Source organism: Rhamphochromis sp. 'chilingali', assembly GCF_963969265.1.
Source record: "Rhamphochromis sp. 'chilingali' genome assembly, chromosome: 13".
Lineage (NCBI taxonomy): Eukaryota > Metazoa > Chordata > Actinopteri > Cichliformes > Cichlidae > Rhamphochromis > Rhamphochromis sp. 'chilingali'.
In genome coordinates, this window is record NC_137940.1 from 21,184,411 (window position 1) to 21,207,210 (window position 22,800).

At 40.5% G+C, this 22,800-nt stretch overlaps 1 protein-coding gene across 2 annotated transcripts; it reads left to right on the forward strand.

The window, feature by feature from the left end:
• The first annotated feature begins 276 nt into the window (after positions 1 to 276).
• On the forward strand, positions 277 to 20,646 carry fmr1 (fragile X messenger ribonucleoprotein 1). Of its 2 annotated transcripts, none has more exons than XM_080901502.1 (15): positions 277 to 674; positions 3,566 to 3,618; positions 3,708 to 3,801; positions 4,140 to 4,211; positions 4,787 to 4,935; positions 6,161 to 6,254; positions 6,426 to 6,542; positions 6,712 to 6,882; positions 7,035 to 7,113; positions 7,229 to 7,356; positions 7,477 to 7,563; positions 7,900 to 8,131; positions 9,327 to 9,563; positions 10,116 to 10,195; positions 12,891 to 20,646. In XM_080901502.1, the coding sequence occupies exons 1-15, from the start codon at positions 624 to 626 to the stop codon at positions 13,083 to 13,085; spliced, it is 1,839 nt and encodes a 612-aa protein (XP_080757628.1). In that variant the 5' UTR covers positions 277 to 623; the 3' UTR covers positions 13,086 to 20,646. The 2 variants fall into 2 exon arrangements, with proteins under 2 accessions (XP_080757628.1, XP_080757629.1); XM_080901503.1 differs by having other exon boundaries at positions 9,363 to 9,563.
• Positions 20,647 to 22,800: the final 2,154 nt, after the last annotated feature.

The window sequence follows — 22,800 nt, forward strand, 5'->3', positions numbered from 1 at the left end:
CAAGGTGGAATAGTTGAAATGTGGCTTGATAAATATGGAGAGGGATAAATTTGCTGTTTTCCCGGAGGGACTGGCGGGCCGTGCTGTTGGGATAATATATTTTTTCATTTTTTCTTAGAGCTCAAATATGGTACACCATAGGATAAACACAGCGGTCATTTTTATTTTGATATATTTCCTGTTATATCAAAGTGCATTCCTATTTATTACCCGTGGAGAGCAGCAACAGGCTCGGATGACAGTAAGCAGCCTCAGTTTTCAGTAGAGGAAGAAAGCGGAGACGTCACATGGGGAGATACAACAGCAGTAGCTGCTACACCACTAATCACACAACATTAACATAACTAGCTACTAAAAGCTAACCTGGCTAGCTAATTGTTTCGTCTTCTTCATGCAGTCGGATTTGCAAATTTGCAAGAAACAAAATTCATAGACGGTGCAAAACGGAAAACAATATTACGGTCACACACAGCTACCGTGGCCTCTTCTTGCATCCAGTAGGCAGGGTATTTAGGCTAGCTAGCGACTCTGCCTTGGCTAGCGTCAGGCTAGCCAGCTAGCTAGCTAGCTACTAACATCGCTATCGGTAGTTAGCTAGCTAGCGAGCTGTAGTAACTTACGTCATGGAGGAACTAGTCGTGGAAGTAAGAGGGACAAGTGGGGCTTTTTATAAGGTAAGTTATTGACTTTTGTCGAGTTTAGTGACCACCGTTCACACACTATGTACCAAGTAAGCCTAACTAACATGAAATTGTGTCACGGGGCTAGCTCAGTGTTATATGTGGGCCTCGGTGCTTCTGCTCAACGTCTACCGGGACCTGAAACCTGTAAACAAAGCTAACGCTGCGGTGGGGCTCTAACATCAGCGGTAGTGGATAAATTGGTGAACTATTGGTGATAATGACGCTTAACCAGGGTAGCTGTTTTAGCGGTATCGGTAACGCTGATGTGACTGCTGTACGATGGTACCCCTAAAGTGATGTGCAAGGGTTGGTTGCAGACTCACAAACATCAGAATCAATCATGGGTTGGCTGTTTTTTGTTTTTTGCTTTTGTCAAATAAGTTAATTCAGAGCAGCACACAGGGGCGATGGTTTGGCTAACCTTTATTGTGCCCGTAGCTGCCAGGTGTTTTCTTGTTTTGTCAAGACTGCAGAGATTTTGGGGTCAGTCAGGCAACAAGTAGATCATAAATCCGATCCCGTGACCTGCGTGTATCACTGGGGTGGGGTGGGGGAGATAACATAAGCAGTACAATGGGATAACACGCTAATTAGCAATAATTACTTACATTTGAATATTGTTTAATTCAAGGACACAAGAATACAATGAATGGTGAAGAATCTAAATAAAATGATACATTTATTATTTATTTATTTTAGCTGTCAGGTTTGTTGTAGTGTAAATATAGGATGACATATATCTCAAGTAAAGTTCTGACAGATGTCTTTTTAAAGCTAATAGTTTTGTTGTGGCCACATTAATGCGAGGTACATGAATGCTGTGAGTATGCTGTATAATCAGGGTAAATAGTAATTGGAATTAATCTTGATTCAGGTCACATACTCTCATTAAGCTCAGCAGTTGCCATGTAAACCATAGACTTTCATGCTGTGCTCAAAACTTGTATGCTTTCCCAAATCAAGAGGCTTTTCCTTTGAATGTAGGAAAGTTGAAGTTGGCACTGTCAGCTGTACTTTGGCTTTTAGCTAGGTGTGGCACTAAACAGAAGCCTTTCTTTTAATAGTTGCAATCATATTGTTAGCAAGTACAGAACCATATGAATGGGTGGGTGTGTCCGAACATTTGACTGGTGCCATAGCTTGAATGATAAGTTTTACTGTCAAACAGCTATGAGAAAAGTTAGGCTAATTTTTGTTAGATAGTAGTCTGGTTTGAAAAAATCCAGTCCCACCAGGTAACTCTTAAGAATACGTTCATTAGCCGTATATCTATCATAACCTACATGTATACCACCATTATATTTAATGTATTTTACCTTATGTAGATCAATCTAATAAGATGATGTAGGTGTGACTGCTTACAAGTATAAGCAGATACACAACAAGAGGGTGACTTTGGCAAATGTCTTTCTGTTCATCAGAAAATGCCCAGTGTGTTCACAGAGGCTTATTCATAGTGCTTAAAACTTAGGCAGTTTGTTCTTCTCTTGGCCCAGTATGATGTCACTGAGAGCAAATATCCCTAATATTGTCATCTTAGGTACACAGTTCTGACTGAAACCCCACCCACCTGCTGTTCACACCTTCTGTTTGCCAGGGGTTGACTGGCAGACAGTTGGCCTAATAGGAGTAGAGCTAAAATGGTTTAAAGATGAATTGAGCTGCACCAGCAAGAGATAAATGTGGATTATTTTCAATTGTGAATCATGCAAAGCTAGTGTAGTAGACTGTAATCGAGTAAAAGGAATAGTGTAATAGGTCCACTTTAAAGGAGACTTATTTACGGAGCAGTTACCTTTGCTAGATGGCAGCATAACTCCAACACAGGGAGTTGCATCTTACTGCAGATCACTTGCATGATTTCAATGTTAATAAGCATTCAAATTTTGGTTAATGAATCAAGAGTTTTGAACGTAATCATTTTAGTTAGTTGTTGTGAGGATGTTGATTAACTAAATGTGTAGTTGGCAAATAATTTTTATAATGTTTTTGGTGATAGTTGAACTGAAAAATGACACCCTTGTCTCTGGTATTATAGCAAAACTTAAAATATGCTCTTGGCTGAAATGAACAGCCAAGAGAAATAATGAGTGCATTCATCTGCCAAGTAAGAATAATACTAAAGAAATAATTGTAGAAAATGGTTCTGCCATAAATCACTTGAGTGAGAAACTTAATTTTGCGGTTTTTAAATTGCACCTTATGCAGCATAGAAGTCATTCCTCTTTTTTATTGTAATCTCAACAGCAGTACAACAATTGCAGTTTACTGCCAGTAGACTAAACTACATTATCTCCTAATGCACCCTCTGTGTTGCCCTCATATTTTGTGTTTTGGTATTTTTCCAGTTTTAACAAGATTAATGTTCTTGCTAAAGTCTGAACTTCGTTTCTGAGCGAGACAGTTCAGTCAGTCACAATCCTAAACATGCTCACAGGTCAGTGAGGTCCTGTCAAAATTGGTTTATTTGTTTTTTTTTAACCTTGGGAGTTTTGAGAATCTCTCCTTCTTGCTTCATTTCATCCACCACTGACTGCTAGCTTGCCAGGTTAATGCAACCCATTGGCAAGGCTCTCTAGCGCTCTCTTTTCCTTCTAGGCATCGCATGGCCTACTTGCAGTGTTTGACACACATGACACACACATCAGCTGTGTGTAGAAGCAGCGAGAGAGAGAGAGACTGAGCCAAACCTGGCTCGAGCCCAAAGCTCAAACTCCAGAAAAGGAAATTATTTAGGTTGTTTCATTGCTAGGAGCATTAGGATAAGGTCCGGCTTAAGCAGTAGAACTGGTTCCTGTTTACATGGTCGATGCCAGTTTGACTTGCACACTGACTATTTTAAAGATATTTCAAAACTGAATTTACTTCTGTGACTCTTGCAGGGCTTTGTAAAGGATGTTCACGAAGGATCTGTCATGGTAGCATTTGAAAACAAGTGAGTAAAGTAAAATATAACATTGTGTAATATGTCATTTCTTTGCCAAACAATAAAATGAACTTTTTGTGTTTGTTCCTCTGTCCCAGCTGGCAGCCGGAGCGGCAGATCCCATTCCAGGATGTGCGCTTTCCTCCTCCAACAGGGTTCTGCAAGGAGATCAGTGAGAGCGATGAGGTCGAGGTGAGAAAGTGATTGTTGCCATCAGACATGGTGGGTTTGGAAAGCAAAGTTGGTATAGCTGGGGAGCAGTTTGGAATAGCATGGAGCGGAGTGAGTAGAGTTGAATTTTCAGTGTAAAATAAGATTTTAAAAAAAGAGGGTGATGCTCCTTAGATAGTCTTAGATTTTCTGTTCTATCATTGGTAAATTAGTCTGACTTGTTATTTTTATTAATAATATTATTCACAATGATTTCCTGTATCAGTGTGTCCAGTTGTTTCTGTGCCAGTTTACTCTTATCAGCTTTGTTTAAAGGTGGGAATTATTTCTGAAATGAACTGTGTGTGTGTGTCTGCCAGGTGTATTCTAGGGCGAATGACAAAGAGCCATGTGGATGGTGGCTAGCCAAGGTTCGCATGGTCAAAGGGGAGGTAAGAGATGCTCCAGTTCATCTGTAAGGCTCACCAAGCAGCACTGAAACAACATGGCTCTGATAAATTTGCCTAAAACGCAGCCCAGACACTTGCTCCATCCTAAATGCTTTAATATCACAACTTCCTTTAGTAATACTAAATACAGCCATGTTTACTAACAACATTTTACACTCATGAAATGTTATGTACTCATAAAAATCCTTTTTATCAAGCTCACTGCAGATATTTAACTTCAGTGTAACATCATTTCTCTGGTGACAGATGTCAGTGTGTGGTTGAGTTTTACAATCCTGAACAACACATTAACTCAATGACTGATTGAATTCAGACTATATGCCCCAGATGTTCTTTATATCCTTGTATTTCCATTTTCCTCTGGATTTTTTGTGCACGTAAGCTCTTCCTCTGTTTGTCCTCCTGTTGTCTTACCACCATCAGATGTACTTTCTTCAAAATAAATTTTTAATAATATTTACGCACAGCTCCAGCCTGTATGGGACTTATTTAAACTTTTGAAAAAAAGTGATGTTTTTCTATTGGATCGCTCATACTTGATCTGTCTTTGTTTCCAGTTTTATGTAATAGAGTACGCCGCATGTGAAGCCACATTAAATGAGATAGTGACGCTGGAGAGGTTACGGCCGGTCAACCCGAATAAACCAGCCACCAAAAACACCTTCATTAAGATCCGACTGGATGTACCCGAAGATCTACGGCAAATGTGAGTTTGACTTGCATGAATAAAGACTGGTGCACAAGTTTGAAATTATTTGGATTTTCTGTAATCCACATGGGGCCAAAAGCATGCATACACTACCCACTAACTTGTGCTTAAATGTCCCTTAGCAAGGTGCGCCTCAACCAGAAGCTTTTGGTAGCCATCACCAAGCTCCTAGCATAATTATAGCTGGACTGCTCATCTTGGCAGAATTGGTCAAGTTCATTTAAATTGGTTGATTTGTTGGTAAAGTTTAGGAAGTCCATTCCAGAGCCATTTCTAAATAACTAAAAATTCCAGAAGCATCAATTTAATGTTACCACTTTGACGAGGTCTAGGAGAAGACCCCAACCGTCACCCTCAGATGAGAGGAATTTGGTTACATTGTTCAGAAACAGCCAAGGCTCAGCTGTGCCCTGAGATTGAGACTGCTGGAACATCAGCAGAGAAACTAGTTTTACATCACCAAGAAAGAAGCCCCTACTCTATAATTGACGCCTTCAAGCATGATGGAAATTTGCACCTGTGCAGGTAGACAAGTCAGATGCCTTCTTTAAACTTTTGTTTTAAAGTTTTATTGTCAGAAGAGACAAAGACTGAGCTATTTGGTCATAATGACAAGGTATATTTGGAGAAGTAAAGATCAGGCTTTCAGGGCTAAGACCTGTACCAGCTGTCAGACATGGTGGTGTCATCATGCTGTAGGGCGGTTTTACAGAGCTGGAATACCTGAAATTCTTCAACTTCAAAAGACATAGTTGGGTGTTCCTACAGGATAATGACCCCAAACACATCAAAACTAGTTCTGGGATGGATAAGACAAACGAACATTTAGTTGCAACTTGAATTGAGACAATTAACCGACTATTCGTCTGGGTGCATCTGTATATTTAATCCTATATACATATTTTTGACCCTGTGTGCATGAGAGAAAATCCAAAATAATTTCACATTTGCCATTAAAGTTGTATGCTGCACAATCTTTTCATTCTAGAATATTAATCGTTCAAAGAAATAATTAAAAGCTTAAGATTACTGTTACATTCTTGACCACAACTGTACGGTCAAAACTTGACTTACTCCAGCTTGTATATGAGCCTGTACTCCCAGAAGAGTTTGTATGTGTACATGTATCCATAAGCTGTTATCACTGAGGACAAATTCATTTATTAAGCAACTTGTTTGCTGGTTTCACTATGATAAAGTATACGTGTTCTTGTGTTCCCAGGTGCTCCAAGGAATCAGCACACAAAGACTTCAAAAAGGCTGTGGGAGGGTTCAGTGTCACCTACGACTCAGAGAAAAAGCAGCTGGTCATTTTGGTTGGTCAAACTGTTGTTTTTCTTCTTAATGTGCTACATTTTCACACAATCATATCCTCTATTGACCCTTGCATAGCATCACCTTGAAGTGAAGTGCATCCATAGGTGACTTAAAACATCAGAACCTCACTCGTGTATGATATTAATGAGCGTAATGTTTGATTGTTACAGTCGGTGAATGAGGTCACAACAAAGCGGGCCAATATGATGAGCGACATGCACTTCAGGAGCCTCCGCACCAAGCTGTCTCTAATGCTGAGGAACGAAGAGGCCAGCCGACAGCTGGAGGTAGGTTACGCACAGCTCCAGCCTGTATGTGACTGTTTGGATCATTTTGCAGCCTGGGATGGAGAGTTTTTAAAGGGTTTCTTTTCAGTAAACTTACACACCCTCTTTGCTCTTTTGTGGAATTTATTAAATGTTAATTAATGAATTTTTTTGATGTGCATTTCTTCAGAGCTCCAGACAGCTGGCATCTCGGTTTCATGAACAGTTTGCTGTTCGGGACGATTTAATGGGTCTCGCCATTGGGACTCACGGGGCCAACATTCAGCAGGCGCGTAAAGTTCCTGGAGTCACTAACATAGACCTGGACGAAGAGACCTGCACCTTCCACATATACGGAGAGGTAGGAGGGCTTTACTTGTACACAAATGAGCTGAGACATAGATATGTAGAGCTTGCCCTCATTAATGTTAAGTGGGTACAAATTTAACAGACCAGCATGGGGTAAAAAAACACAAACAAAAGTAAGTATGCCTGTTTTGTATTTCATGGAAGGACCAGGATGCTGTCCGTATAGCCAGAAGTTTCCTGGAGTTTTCTGAAGATATCATCAAAGTTCCCCGGAACTTAGTAGGTGAGAAAGTCGCTCAACCGAGACAAAGAAATGAATCATCGGGTACCTTTATTTTACTTGATTTAATCCAGTTTCAAGTTCAGCCAGAGTGAGACTGATGTTTTTTCTCATGCAGGGAAGGTGATTGGCAAGAACGGCAAGCTGATTCAGGAGGTGGTTGACAAGTCCGGTGTGGTTCGGGTTCGTATTGAGCCTGAGAACGACAAAAAACCATCAGCGGCAGCGGCAGCAGCTGCTGATGAGGTCAGTAGGGAGAGAAAGTTGCGTCGTGTTGCTGCATTAAAAATCATCACAGTAAATACAGCAGTGTTAGAGCTCAATCACTAAGAGGATTCAAACTCTCCTGGTCCTCCTCTGTCACAGGGAATGGTGCCATTTGTGTTTGTGGGAACCAAGGAAAGCATCTCCAATGCAACAGTACTACTAGACTATCACCTCAACTACCTTAAGGTTTGTGTCCTCAGTGATGTCATCTTCTACCAACCAAACATCAAAACGGAGCTAAAGGATGTGGTCAGGCAGGGATAGAGTGGTGGCCCCAGTAGGTAGGGTGGTGGCCCCATGACCGGAAAGTCGGTGGTTCGAATCCACTGAACGGCTACCCTGGGGTACCCCTGAGCAAGGTACCGTCCCTACACGCTGCTCCCCGGGTGCCCAATGGCTGCCCACTGCTTCACTGAGTGAATGGGTTAAATGCAGAGAGGAATTTCCCCACAGGGATCAATAAAGTATACTTTCTTTCTTTTCATTGTTGACCTTCTGTGACGTTTTCGTTCATGTCCACAGGAGGTGGACCAGTTGCGACTGGAGCGTCTACAGATCGATGAGCAGCTGAGACAGATAGGCGGTGGAGGCGGAGGGGGGGGGACAGGGCCCCGAAACCCTAAAGACAAAACCTACGTGTTCGATAATGGAATGGGGCTCGGGATGGGCCGAGGAGGGGGAGGAGGAAAGCCCTATGGAGGAGGGGGAAGAGGTGGACGAGGGCGGAGAGGAGGAGGAGCTGCTTTTGCCTCAGGTTTGATAGTTACTGCATCTATATTACTGCGGGTAAACTACAAGAGCTGATGTACTCTCAAGTCAGTCAGCTGCAGATGTTTCATGTAAAATTTGTTACGTTGTTACTGCACTTAGTATTTTCAGGTATCTGTACTTGGGTATTTATTTTTATCACAACTTTTTACTCCCTACATGTTAGCATAAATATCTGTACTTTCTGCTCCTTGAATTTGGAAAACTGGCTCATTACTTTAGGTCTAACACATTTGAGGGAAGTAATTACTTTATGTTGCTGAGCACCTTTAAACATTCAACCAATCTGAACCTAAATGGAGGGAACAATAAAACATAGTCTGCATTAAAAGGAGTAATGTTTTTTTAAGTGGCAGCTGATTTCAGATGCAACGTTTCAATCAGCTAATGCATAAACTGTTTATATGCAGTTTGTCACACAGTGTGTTGCTAGCTACAGGTCCAGCTGCTGTATTTCACAGGTAGATAAAAGAATTACAGTTAACTTCACTCAGAGAAAGATGAGAAAGACAGGAGAGGAAGATGAACAGAGGTTATATTTAAAGGTGAGGACTTCTCATTGCCATTTGATAGACAGGACATTTAAATCAAGCATCAGCTTATATCTTGATGAATTCAGTTGTTTAAATCGACTCTGAGCAGCCTGCACACAAAGAAAATGTACTGGAGCTCTGAACAAAGACTATTGTTACTTATTTCTAAGTGATTCTTCTCCCTACGCTGCACCACTACAACCAACCTTAGGTTTCCTCACCAGACAAATCCCACTTGAGCCGCTGACTACACTAATTCTTCTGTTTAGGTATGGAGGTAAAGTCACCCATCAGCTGGTAACAGTATCCTCCAAAGAGCTACTTACTTTTATAAAAGTGTCAGAGCTTCTACTTTTTTAAAATAAAAAATTGTAATCAGTTTTTCACCTTTTACCAGATTTTTTTTTTTAACAGAAGTACGTATAGGAGAAAGTCTCCTGTGATTGTTTGGTTTAGATGTAAAAGGCACAATGACAAAGCAAACGAGCAGATTCTCGGCCATAGATTTATGTTCTTGTGATTTCATTTCATATTGAAGTAAAGTGTTTGGACATCTGATATTTCAGTAAAAACGTTTCCCCAGGCGATGATCTGATTATGAAACGGCAATTAATCAAAGGTTGAGTCTGTGTTGTCTTTCCGAGGCAGCCGAAATGAGGTTGGACTTTGTCCTCGGTCCCCCAGGCACCAACTCTGAGGCATCCAACGCTTCAGAGACAGAGTCAGACCACAGAGACGAGCTCAGCGATTGGTCGCTGGCCCCCACGGAGGAGCTAATGACAGGAGGTGGGACCCTGCCCAGACGGACAGATGGGAGGAAGAGAGGAGGCGGCGGTGGGCTGAGGGGACGAGGAGGGAGAGGAAGAGGAGGGGGAGGATATAAAGGTGAGTGTTAATTATCATTGGCGGTCTTTGATCTTTTCACAGGACTCTTATCTCATTCCATGATTTTTCTCAGCCCATTTTTGGAGCATTTACACTTTGTCTAAAAAATGATCAATGCAAAAGCTTGCTAAATGTTTCTATTAATCAGATAATAATGAATGGAATTTATTTTCATTTGAAAAAATGAAAATATGAAAACGATTAAAGAGAAAAAAGTTGGTGTGTAATGACTCAAAAGAAATAACATTTTGAGATGCTTTTCATCAAATTATGGCCTAAAGAACGGAAATAAATCACATCATGAGATCTCTGCAGACCTCCTGTGCAAATAAATTCTCATTATGAGTTTTCTTTTCAAAACGATCCATATTTATATTGAAAGAAACTATTTCTCCCAACTTTAATCTAATTAGGATGTACACAAATTTCACCCTATTTTTACCTGGCAAAAGGTAGGTCACCTAAGACTGAGTCTACTGAGCCATGCGAAGATTGTTTACATGACTGTGGCTAACTTTGATTGCTAACTTGTTGTTTTTAATGTTGGTTTAGGTGAAGACATGCAGTGGAACGAGCCGAGAACTCGTCACATCAGAGACTCAAAGACAAGAGGCCAAGAAGACACTCTGCAGGTAACAGTCACAAACAGCTGCTGCCAAGTTATTTTCATGTCATTGTTTAAAGTCTAATATCTTTGAAACGCTCCTCAAAATTCTGTAAACATGCTTTTCAGTGAGCATGCCCTGATTGATCCTTCTTTCTGGCATTAAAAAAATGGCCAAAATGCAGAAAAAATTCAAGTATTCTAAATTCAGTATGACCTGAAATGAGTGACTAAATCCATTAAAGCATCAGGAAAGTGTTCAAGGATATTTTTCAGTCATCTGTAGGACCAGGGTTTTTTGTAGGCACATCTGTCACCCCTGGTGGTCATTAAAAGGAAAAAAACTACATCTGTCTTTATAGTTTTACACCTATAGTTTGTTTACTCCGGTTCAAATCAGATGTTTGGTTTGTTTTCACACAGAAAAAAGTGAAATAAAATGCGTCACTACAAACCATGTGACCATTCAGTCGTCTCATTGGTCAGATGTGTCTGGAGCGGGTGCATAAAAAAATGTAAATACAGGAAGAAGGTGCTTTGCTCTGGACTACTGGAGAACGCAGAGCGTTTACGTTCATTTCACAGCTAGCTGCTGAACAGACCTTTGCGCATCTATAGTGCCTTCCCGAGATCAGCGTACATAGTTATGGGATGTTTTGTAGCTCAAACTTGTAACGTACTCCTGTTAGCTGATTCATGTTGTGTTCATACCTGCACAAACAAACCACACAAAATGTGGGGAAACGAACAGAGTTAGAACTGACAACACGCCGCAGGTGTGCAAACACCCTTCTACTCTTCATGGCTCCCTTTTAGAGCCACCCTCAAGTGGCCATTACAGGAACTGCAGTTTTTGACCACTAATTTTATTTTGCAGCTACAAAGTTTGGAAATTCTGTTTCAAGCAAGACATTTAAAGGAGGTGATGATTGTTTACAGTGAGATGATGTAGATCACTTACGATGATAAGATAATACAGCTGAATAATATTTGAGGCTGACTGTAACTATTTACGTTTCTATTTTAAGCCATGCTTATTTAATGAATTCTCAGTGCTTTGCAAAAACAATCCAGCTACTTCAGCATACTGGCAAATATTATGAGACTGCTACTAATTTTTGAATCATTTCTTCTGCAAATATTGTTTACCCTTACACCACTGTCACAGTCAACAGTGCTATTTTCTGCATATCAAATGTTCCCTCTGTTTAACACTCCAAACCTCAACTGTCAACAAGACACTCTCTGTGTTGTCACACACTCAAAGTCCTGCCTGTTCTCACTGAACATCACTGTAGGACACTTTCTAAGATGGGGCTATATTTAGTCCTAACTTAACTTTCTGCTTGATTCGTGATTGCAGCAGGTTTGACATATGTAAAGGTGCACAGCACGGTGGGGTGATGGTTAGTACCACTGCCTTACAGCAAGAATCTCCTGGATTTGATCCACCTGGGGCCTTTCTGTGTTTGCATGTCTTGCTCATGTCTGTGTGGGTTCTCTCCGGAAACACCAGCTTCTTCCCAAAGTCCAAATACATGTGGGTTAGCTTAACTGGGGATTTTAAGGTGGCCGTTGGTGGTCCCTTTTGCCCCACAGGACCTCTGAGGTGATCTAAGGAACATTGGCAGTGGACACTTGTGGTCTTTTTTTGGAGGAAACTTGTTCTATAATGAATTGTGATATGAAACACTTGAAGGCTGTGTTGTTTACATCAAGTGTTTTTGCACTATGGTGGACATCACCATACTGTGCTGTTTGGGACACTACAGCCCTTCAGGTGCTACTGCTATATAAGGGTTTGCCCGTTCTGCAGCAGTTTTTAGGTGGGTGGTGCATGTTAAATAACAGCTGCATGAACACAAGGACCAAAGCTCTTTTAGCAGATTTGTGCATCATAACAAGGTGATCATTGTTTTTCACGTCAGCTGAAAGAGGTACTGAAATTGTGGCGTATAGCATTGTTCCTGCTAATTAAAGTCAGATTTTCAGTACAGCTGTGAACGGACTGTACCAAATGCTTCAGATAAGCACTGACATCTGTGTGAATGATCAGTGTATGCAGAGACAGGTGGAAGTCCGCCCTCTATCACACAGTTCGTGTTGACAGCTGGTCAGCTAGCATTGACTCATACACAGTAACAGAGTATAAACCACTGTTCGTTTCTCAGCTTTGTCTCAGAGAAGAACTCGTTTTCTTTAGTCTGACCCTCCTGAATGCTCCTCCTCTGCTTCTAGTAGTGGATTTACTGAGATGCAAAATATTTTACAGGACAGGCAAAATATAATTTCTATTACTTTTATTTTATAATAACCTTTTTGTGAACGATGCATTTCTACAGTTTATTAACCAAATAAAACAAAAAACAGAATTGCCATACAAAAACCTAAAATAACCAGGCTGAAACCAAACGGATAAATAACCTGGTGCAGGGAGGACTGAGGCAGGTGCAGGTGCTGCCCCTCCCTAAGTCTGGTCCTGCTGATGGGTTTTTCCTGTTAAAAGGGAGTTTTTCTTTCCCACTGTTTCTACTGCTTGCTCATAGGATTGTTGGGGTTCTCTCTCATAATACTGTTACAATATAAAGCACCTTGAGGTGACTGCTGTTGCTATTTGGTGCCATATGAAAAGCACGCAGCAGGCTGCACCGAGGGTAAAGGGAAAGTTAGCTGTGTAGTGTGGGGCCAGACTCTTATGGATTTCTTTATTTTTCTACCCGCAGATTCGTGTGGACGGGAACAACGAGCGTAGCGTGCAGCACTCCTCAGGTGGCCGAGGCGGTCCGTCCTTGTCCCAGGGCAGTCTCAGTGGCAGCGGCGAGGGACAGCCCCGCCATCATCATCAGAGACCTACTAGAGACAGAGGGATGAAGAAGGAGAAACAGGACGCTCCCGCGCTGGTGAACGGAGTGTCGTAGATACCCCACTGGAGGACCTTCTCACTTAGACACACACACACAGGCAACTCATCACAGAACATCGTAGAGTCTCAGTCTCTGCTTTTTCTTTTCTGTCTCTGTCTAACACAAGAATACACATATTTCCATCAGCATGGAAGTGTTTACAGTAGTGAAGTCTTAGGCTGGAGGTGATCTTGTATCTGCTGGTCTGGTCTGTTCTTGACTGGTGTTGTATCTCCTGCGCATTCTCTGGATGAAAGAAGAGGAGGAATTAGACTAAAGCTCATCTCACAAACAACCATTAACACCAAACATACTCGTGCCCCACTAAACCAACATAGTTTGTTTACTGATGCTCCATTTGGACTTGCTAATGTGAGAGAAAAAAATGAGGCAAAAGAAATCATTGGCCGTTGGGAATCAAAGATTTGCAGCCACTGGAGAAAGCAGGATGGAATATGTGCCCTCGCTCCCTGAAAAGCACACTTTTAGGAGGTGGCTTCAGTTTTTTCAGCAGGTCTAAATTTTATTTTTGGTTTTGTGAAATCTCCAACACATCCTTTATAATGGAACTGTTTTGTCCAGAGAAGCGAGTCTCTGTGGGAAATCAGCTCTATTATTCCACAGAGACTTTTGAGGTTAACTATCAATTTAAACACATCTTTTCAATAAGGGGCAGAAACGTTTCGGTGTCACCTAAATGACATGCAATCCTATGGGGATTCAGACTGGAAGATGATGTTTGTAGAGGGCACTTTATGGACTTTCTTTCTTTCTTTCTTTCTTTCTAACGTAGTTATTGTTTCTTTCTTCTTTTTCTTTTTTTTTCAACATTTAAAAGCATCCATGTTTCAGAATGAAATGCAAACGGGGAGGCATGAGCTCTGAAGTCACCTGTGTTTTGTTTCCCGTTGCCTTGATATTCAGATTCAGTAAAACTTATCGAAATGTACAAATGGAGAGACATAAATCTGAGGCACACTGATGCACATAAACTGCTTAAACACAGCGACTCCCATGAGTTTGTGTCAGGGTACATATTGTTATGAACTGTTCTCCTTTCCAAAGGAAGGTTACACTCCTGTACAATGACCAGAAATGCATTATTCCTGCGTGTTTACAATTAGTCTACCATAAACACTCCACATGTGTGCAGTGGTGTTAGTCCACAGTGAGGGACTACGCTCCCTGAACTCATTCATCTCATCTGTAAAGAGCTGTCAGCAGGAATCACCATCCTATACCAGACTCTTCATCCTCTTCAGTGAAGGGTGCAGACTGAAGCTAGGCGTATTTTGGTTAGGTCCACGTAAACCTGGCTTGATGCCCGTTAAAGTCATTTCTTTTGCTTTCAGACAAGCAGGATGCGTTTAGAGCAGCTAACTCCTGTCGCACCACTTTGTTTTTCTTAATTTATGAAACTCTTTGTATTTAACTTTGCCATGACAAACTTATTTGAAGTGTAACTGTAGAGGACATGACAGACTGTTGAGTTTTTCCTTGACAAAATAAAAATTTGGCCTAAGTTTTATTCTTTTTGGTGATCTTATTCCTGACCCGTTCAGTTCACATATGTTTTCTTTTAGTTTTTTTTTCTTCTTGTTTTTGAACAGTAGAGCAGTGTGATAGCAGTCATGCTCCATCCATTGATTTTCCATCCATCGATTTTTCGATCCATCGATTTTCTGATTCAGGGTCTTGGGGACTAGGGCTGATCCCAGCTGACTTTGAGAGGCAGAGGTCCATCACAGAGCCTTTTCCATCCACACCCACTGAAGTGTGTGAAAAGTCTTTATCTCTGTGCCTTTGATTTATGCTCCTCCATTTCTCTGAATTTGGCCTGAACAGATTAGAACTTTTCATCCTGCCTGTTCAAACCCAGCGCTACACCCCTCATTTAAAACATACTGCAGATGGATGTTTTGTAGAGTGAGTGGTTGTGTGACCCTGTTTACATTGGTTTCCATTGTTTTGAGGAGGCACAGCGGTGTAGCCTGCTGAGGTATTTTATTCTAGGGTGAGACCAGTTTTCTGACCTTGCTCGATACTTTTCTGCTTTGAGTCAGAGCTCTTCGAGGCGCTGACGTAAACAACCGGAGCAGCAGACGGTTCGTCTTCAAACAGCTCAGTAACTTTGTGTTACCAGTGCAGGCTTTCAGACAACAAAGGAGCAAGACTAAGCAGGACATCGCTTCAAGCTCTTGAGGTGTTCCAACCTGCTGTTCGGTTGACACCCCAGTTGATCACTGACTTCGTAAATATGTTGAATAGAAGGATCCTTAGGTTCACCGTAAACATCTAAATAGCGAGAGTCAAATGTAGGCTGCAGCGAGGCTGTTGGTCATTGACATCGTCAAGTTGTCCTAAAGTCAAAGCGACTGCTGTGCTGTATACAGGCTAGTGTAGAGAGTACCTGTGGACCTGTGGGTGATTATGATGAAAATAATACTCATTAGTTCGAATAAAGTGACGGTCAGTGTAAAAGACAAGCAACAAAAAGCTGTTCTTAAGGTTTCTCTGTGCATTTGTAGGCACATTTCACTGGAACATCTCGCCACTAGTTTCTAGCACTGAATCTGGAGTAGCAGGTTCGCTGTGGGTTATCCAGGTTACATTATTCCACTGGTTGTTACAGTAGCATAGGACTTTCCCAGGAAGAATCCACTGGATATAAAGTTAGATCACACAGCGTTAAAAGAAACCACGTCATCATGGGTGATCACGATACCCTAATCTTTTTTTGTTCCTTTAAAAAATTGTTCCACAAGTATTGGCAATCAAATTGTCCAAGGTCTGAGAAAATTTCAGTAAGAAAATTGGTGCCAATCTCTACTAAACAATGACGTTTGAGCCATTGCGTATTTAGATTAGCAGGGGCTCTAAACAGTTAGCCAAAGCTAACCAAACCTGGTGACCAGCACCTCCGAATGCCGGTCGGAGGACCAGCAAACCAGTTACATTCATTTAGGCTTTCTTTTTCTGATTTTGTTAAACTCATTTTTGCCTTGTTTCGATTGAAACTTTACTGTGAATTAAGGTGTACTGACCTGGATTTATTGGTGAGAAAAGCAGTAATGGTATTGCCCAACAGACTGCTTTTATTAAGAGCACCATCAATAAGCACTGCAGAAAATAAATTTACAGTATGTTCAATTAAATTCCAGACTGTCAGAAACAAGAGCTCTCTCCTCTTGGTAATCACCAGCTCACTGGTAACCCGTTCTCGGTTACATTTTGAATCCTGTTCCTAACCCTACATTTGTCACCAATAACCTGGGGGATGACCAGAGGTTAAAAGTCATGGCGAGCAAATCCATGTGAATGCTGTGAATGCTCAGGGAAACCTTAACTATATTTTGTGTAACATGTGCCTTTAATTGTGGCTAGCATCACAGCGTAGACTTGTAAATCAGGGATGATGAGATGTTACTAACAGACCAGATGAATAAAGACGGCAGCTCCTGTAGCGCAAATCCTCTTTGGTCGTCACTGACAATGCTGAGCATCTCGAGCTTCCTCTAAAAGTCTAAGGGCCGTTTATGAGATGGGTGATTTTTGGCACTTCAGGAAACTGCCTTGTTTAACCACCTGGTCTGGACACACTGAAGGTGTTGTAACCTTGTGCAGTTGACAAACGTAAGCCTGTAGCTCGGGACCTGGTTCGACTTGTTTCTGAAATGGATTCGGTTACTTCTGTGGGAACATGCAGAGATCAACTCTGAGCGGCTACTTTCATGCCAAAGAGAGGCATGTTCTCTGTACTCACACCTTTTAAAGGGTTTTCAGTAAAGACGACCCAGTGCAGCGTCACTGCTGCTCTCACCGAACCGAGAAAGCAGCTGAAGAGATTTCAGAGGTTGAGCCAGGTCTTCTCTTTAACAGACATCGGTGTACTTTTTCAGTCTTGCGGTGCATGCATTTATTTATTTTGGATCTTAAAGACATTCAGTAGATTTGGACACATTCAAAAGATAAGTTTAAGTTTGTTTTCTTTTTTTTGGATCAGTGTTGCTTTGTCTCAGTTCTTCTTGACCTGAGTTCGGCTAGCAAAGCCAGCGATGAATAACATCGTATGTGAATAGACAGTGATACCACTTTCACCTTTTTTAGGAAATGTCACAGGAAGTAACCAATCGTGAAACAGGCTTTCTTTGAATTTCATTTTTTCCTTTTACAAAAAAGTATTATGGCTGTCGGCTTTACTTATCATTAATCTGTTAGGACCTTTGCTTTTACTGCAGCCATGTTGCATTGATTTTTCCTCTGTAAGCGTTCTCAGCAGTGCATCGACAGATTGCTCGAGTGAAAGTAACCCATTTATTGTCAGTAGAGCTTCAATATTATGGAGTTTCTGTATTTAAAGAAAACGGTTAGAAAAAGAAGGGAGGATGGCATACTGTATATAATGATGTCATTATTTGTCTAAGAAAAGATGTTTCAAATGTGCACTTATCCTGATATATTCTTTGTTTTCTTTTTAGTTTGCTAGAACTCTTGATAATAAACTTAACGTGTGGAAAAAATAGTGTTCTCCAAGCAGGATTGAGTCACATTCAGCTTTCATTAATAATGAGATGTCCATAATTTTGCACAACTTTACTGAAAGAGAGTTTTTTGTTTTTTCTTTTGTTTTTGCCAGACGGGGAAAATCCACAATGAATGGTTGAAATCACATACAGAAGGTTTGCTAAGACTGATTTTGACTAGTCTGTACAGTGTTTAGTTGATTCAGTGGCACTGTGTTACTTTTATAATGCGTCCACTAATTTTCTGAAACAGCAATTAAGTCCATCCAAATAATGCACCAAAGTTCATAGTGATACTCCATCCAAAATATATTATTTAGTATACCTGTCTGGTTGGGCATAATTTAATTTAAAAAATGTCCAGTGACATTTTTCAACTCAGGTCTTTGGTAATGATTGGCCATGTTTACCACTAGCTACCACTATCCACTAGTCCAGCGGTCCCCAGGCCACGGACCGGTACCGGTCCGTGAGTCATTTGGTACCGGGCCGGGAGAGTGAGACTCTGGTGTGAAATGTATGGTTTTCAGGGTTTTTTATCGGTTTTTAGCGTTATTTTGTTATCGTTTTTTTTCGTTAACTCGGTTTTCCTGGGTCTTTTCACTTGTGTTATGAATAAATCTTATTTTTATTGGTATCGGTACTAGTTTTATTTTGTTGTATTTATCCGCGACACCTTATAAAGGCCGGTCCGTGAAAGTATTGTCGGGCACAAACCGGTCCGTGGCGCAAAAAAGGTTGGGGACCACTGCACTAGTCCACCAACGGACCATGTAAGGTTAGGGCTGAGTTTTGTCTTAGCCATACGTACATTTTCAGCGTTAATCCATTGATTTCTTTTATTTGGGTGTTCCAAAGAGCCACCAGTTTTTTAAAGGGTTGAGGTTAAACTAGCTAGAACTTGACCAATATCAACAGTTAGTCCTCAAATATGATGAGACCATCAACATTAGGCTCATGTCTATGTGCTAACAGATGCAGCTAAGAGGTGGTTAGCCTAGCTAAGCACAGGTTCTATCCAAAGTTTAAAGGCGCCTTTAGGGTTGCTGAAGATGCACTGAAATGTTAAAATGTGGTGAATTAAGCTTGTAATTGGTAATTAAAAAGCATTCATTTAACTTATTAGGTACAGCTTGTTATTGGGTGACCATAAGTCTCCTTAGCTGTTTACCCCATAGCATAATGCCATGCTAAGCTAATTACCTCTTTGTTTATTTTTCTCCCATAAAGGATGCATTGGTCTACCTACAAGCATGTACCAGTTTTGGTAAAAGCTTGCCTCCTTCTGTAACTGAAGTAACTCATGTTTAATGTGGATTTTCCCTTTAATTTAAAGCCAGTAAATGTGTCTTATACCCTGGACTTGTCATCTTTTTATGTACAGAGACCCAAATGACTAATGAGAGTTTTGTTAGGATTCCCTTAACCTCTTTTTCTTTTAAAATACTGTAATGTTTTCATAAATTTGCAGGTGAGACTTTTCTTGCAAGAGCTGATTCTCTTTGAAATGACAAAAAAAAAAATTGTATTGAGTCTACAAATGTCCTACTTTCACACCGTCGCACCAGTGACAATGAAATTCTTTGCATTTTTGTGTGAGCTACAACCTGCTTGTTGGTGTATTTTATTGTGCCTCCTAACACAAAGTTCAGAGTAGAAGTTTTTAATTTCCAGACCGAAAACTACATTTGGGAGAGCTGAAGTTTTTTTTTTTTTCATGCTTTGGTTGCCTTTTTAGGGGCATTACTAACAAACTATAGTTTGAAACCAAGGCTTATATACTGTGGAAAATGTACATTTAAAAAAAAAAAAAAAAAGCAGTAAAGGACTGTTGCATGCTGACCAGTTTGGGTCATTGGAAAAATGGTACTAAGGAAGCCTTTACGTTCAAGTTTCCACAACTTACTGGTTGTGGCCTTGTTATTCAGTTCTGTGGTTTTTGAGTGACTTGCATTGGAAACAACTCACTGTGAGTATCCTGATACGTGGTATCTAGCCATGGGAAACACTGCACATGTGGTCACAAGGGATGAGGCATCAGAAATGTTTCCCTAGAAACAGATTTGCGTGATATGTGAAGTCCCTAAAGAACGTTTAAGACTAGAAACTCTTCACTGTGTCCACCTCAGTGGCACTGATTCCTAGAGATTAATCAAAAGAACCGTATAGGTTGTAAAGATGCGCTGTACATTGTTTGACACCCCAGTTTAAATTTCAGTGGTGGGGTTTAAAATGCCTCCCTAAAAAGCTGTTAACCCACATGAAGTTTCAAAATGTGAGCCTAGTGGGTTTGGGATGGAGGTTTGTCTGCTTGTGACATTTTCAATCTTTTTAGCATTGTCATTGCAAATAGACTGTTAATAACTGAGTGCAGAAATAACTTTCACTGGAGGTTTCTGCCTTACAGGACAACAAAGAAACGGCATGATTGAAAGTTTACTGTCAGTTGACATAAATACAACAATACAAGTATTGGACAGTTTTTCTTGTGAAACGTTGCTGTGTTGAGGATGTTTTCTGGCAGATTGTCTGGTGGTACCTTGTTTTTTTTCTTGATAGAGAGGGGATCTGGATGATTTGATGTGCATTTGGTGTGGATTCTTACTCTTACAGCAACAGTTTAACGTACAAAGGCAATGACGTGACCAAAGTATGGACCCGTCACGTTGGGGTTGCAGCATGGTTTACGGGGAACCATCTAAAGAGATGAGACCTAAAATTGTCATTGTTGTTGGTTGCTATTCCACAGCACATGTCAGCAGACATTTATTTGCAGAATGTATATACATAAGCAAATACTATCTAGGCACATTGTTGGCTGTTCAACTATATTATGCCAGGAAGTGAAGACACACAGAGAATCTGTAGATACTTCAACCAGGGTAGAGAAAAAAAACCCGCTGTAAAACCTTGTGTGCACTTTTTGGGCATTTTTCTTTTCTTTTGTACATACTACTACTAGCATTTAAGATGTTTGGGTTGACATGTCTGGTTATAGTGCAATATATTTTGTATGCAAGCAGTTTCAATAAATAAAGGTCGATCTTCCTCAATTAGTGCTGGCTGTTTTTTTTATTTTACCTTAGCATGCGGGCAGTTTGATAACAGAACCAAGATCATTTGATTGTTGGTCCCTTGTTTTGCAGAGGAGTTAGTCTTTACTCCATTATTGCAAGGTATCCTCCAAAACAAGCCCAAATCATCATCCTTCCACCACCGTGCAAACCTAAGCCTTACTACCATTTCTCTAGTGTAGGCGGTAGGTGGGAAAAAATTGTGGATGCAATGTAAAAGGACACACAATCCCATTCAACTGTAGCATTTAAAAAAAAATTTAAAAGCAACAACAGCAGTCAGAAATACCCTCCTGTTTTCACTGCCCCATACACACATTAATTTCAAAACAACACAGAAGTTGGGCCATGAACCTGTGTGTGTGCACCGGTTGTATGTGGAGATCCAACGTGAAACTATAGCACAGCAGATTCAATTTATTCTGAATCCCATAACGATGATAATTTAGCTTTATCAATGGGAAAATTAATTTTTAACAGAACTTCCTGAACTGGAGAGCCATTGCTGCTCACCTTGACCATCGGCAGGCTCTTGACAAACACATGTCTTTGGACTTTTGTGGTCTGATCTTTGGACAGATTTGCTGGGACATTCACTCCTGGAAGATTGTGGTGTTAAAACATACCTGAATGCTTCAAAGCATTCTCTGTCCCCTACTCAGCCTACTTCTCCAACAGGCTTCTTCCTGTTAGAAGTGCGTCCTTCCTTCCCACTGTGGTCAAGTGCTGCCCATAGGGATCATCTGATTATTGGGGTTTTCTCTCTAATAGTGTGGGGCCGTTACCTTAAAACGTAATGCACCTTTAGCTGTTGGTGACTGTTGTTGTGAATTGGTACTATATTAAACATAAATTGCATTAGGTTGAGTATAGACATCATCAGCATTTTGAGGCCTTCGGTGAAATGACCACTTAAATGCAGCCTGAATGAAAAGAGGCTGTTACGAAAGTGAATCAAGAGTCAAGGCCAAACCGCTCTACTCTGCTGCTGCCTCTAAAATTGGACAACGACAAACTCTCGAAAATCATTTAGACACAATTCAAGTGGAAATTAGAATAAGTGTCCTAAACGACTAAATACTTACAATCAGCACTCACCATAGTCCTCTGAAGCTTTCTCATGAAAATCCACTGAAAGCAAATAAAAGAAAATCAGATTAAGCATTTATAACTGCTTATTAACAAGGTGATTATGTTTTACTTATCCCGAGAGCATCGACTGTGTGAGAGTTACTGCTTGTTTCTTCTCAGGCTTTAGAACTTTTCTAATATTCCTGTTTATAAAAGAACTGAACTGCACTGAAGAGCAGCCAAACATTAGAAAAGACTCCTTATTGGATGTGTCCTTAGATTTGAAAAGATTATAAAAAGATTATATTTACATGTAAATTAGTGATGAGATTGCTTTTAGTTTCAGTGAATGTTAACTTCACTCGCACTGTAAAAGTAATAATCACAGCAGTATTTATTAAAAAGCATCTGGACACGATGTTACCTTTTGTTCTGAAACTTTGAATCGAGTCTGTGTTTGTTGACTTTGTTGAATCAGTTCATTGAGCTTCAGGTAAATACCGACATACTGAACTACTAGACGTTAAAAGGAATTTGCGTTATTATTTCATTAACTTTGCCAAATTGAATTATAAGTATTTAAATACATACATATTTGTTTGCTTTTTGGAAATTAAGATAAACGTATTTATTATTTAATAAAATAAACAATGAAACAAATCCATACATGTATTACGTCCACAAAAATAAACAATTAAAATAATTGTACTCAAACTGATCTAAAGTAGATTAAAATGGGTTTCAGTGGGGCAAATAACAAAACACTTTTCACACACAGAATGAATATATACAAAATATAATACTATTGTCTTAAAAGCAGGTCACTGGTGCCTGAGGCTGCAAAACAAGCCTGAGTTATGACCCGTCCACCACCATGCTTTGGTTTGTAGACATGAGGCGTTTGGGTGTGGTTCGGTGCTGTACTGTTCTCTCTATGTGTTAAACTCCCTGAGTGTGAACATAGATAAACAGCCAGCCAAACTCCTTTTCAAGAGCCAGGAAGGTGAGCGTACTTGCTCCTTTAATGACTCCAAACATAGCAATCATCTTGCACTGACATCA

Bases quoted from the DNA above. Each gene is read 5' to 3' on its own strand.
- fmr1 (XM_080901502.1), top strand. From the start codon at position 624: ATGGAGGAACTAGTCGTGGAAGTAAGAGGGACAAGTGGGGCTTTTTAT. The intron at 675-3,565 runs GTAAGTTATTGA...TGACTCTTGCAG, and splicing joins CAAGTGGGGCTTTTTATAAG to GGCTTTGTAAAGGATGTTCA. The intron at 6,883-7,034 runs GTAGGAGGGCTT...ATTTCATGGAAG, and splicing joins CCTTCCACATATACGGAGAG to GACCAGGATGCTGTCCGTAT.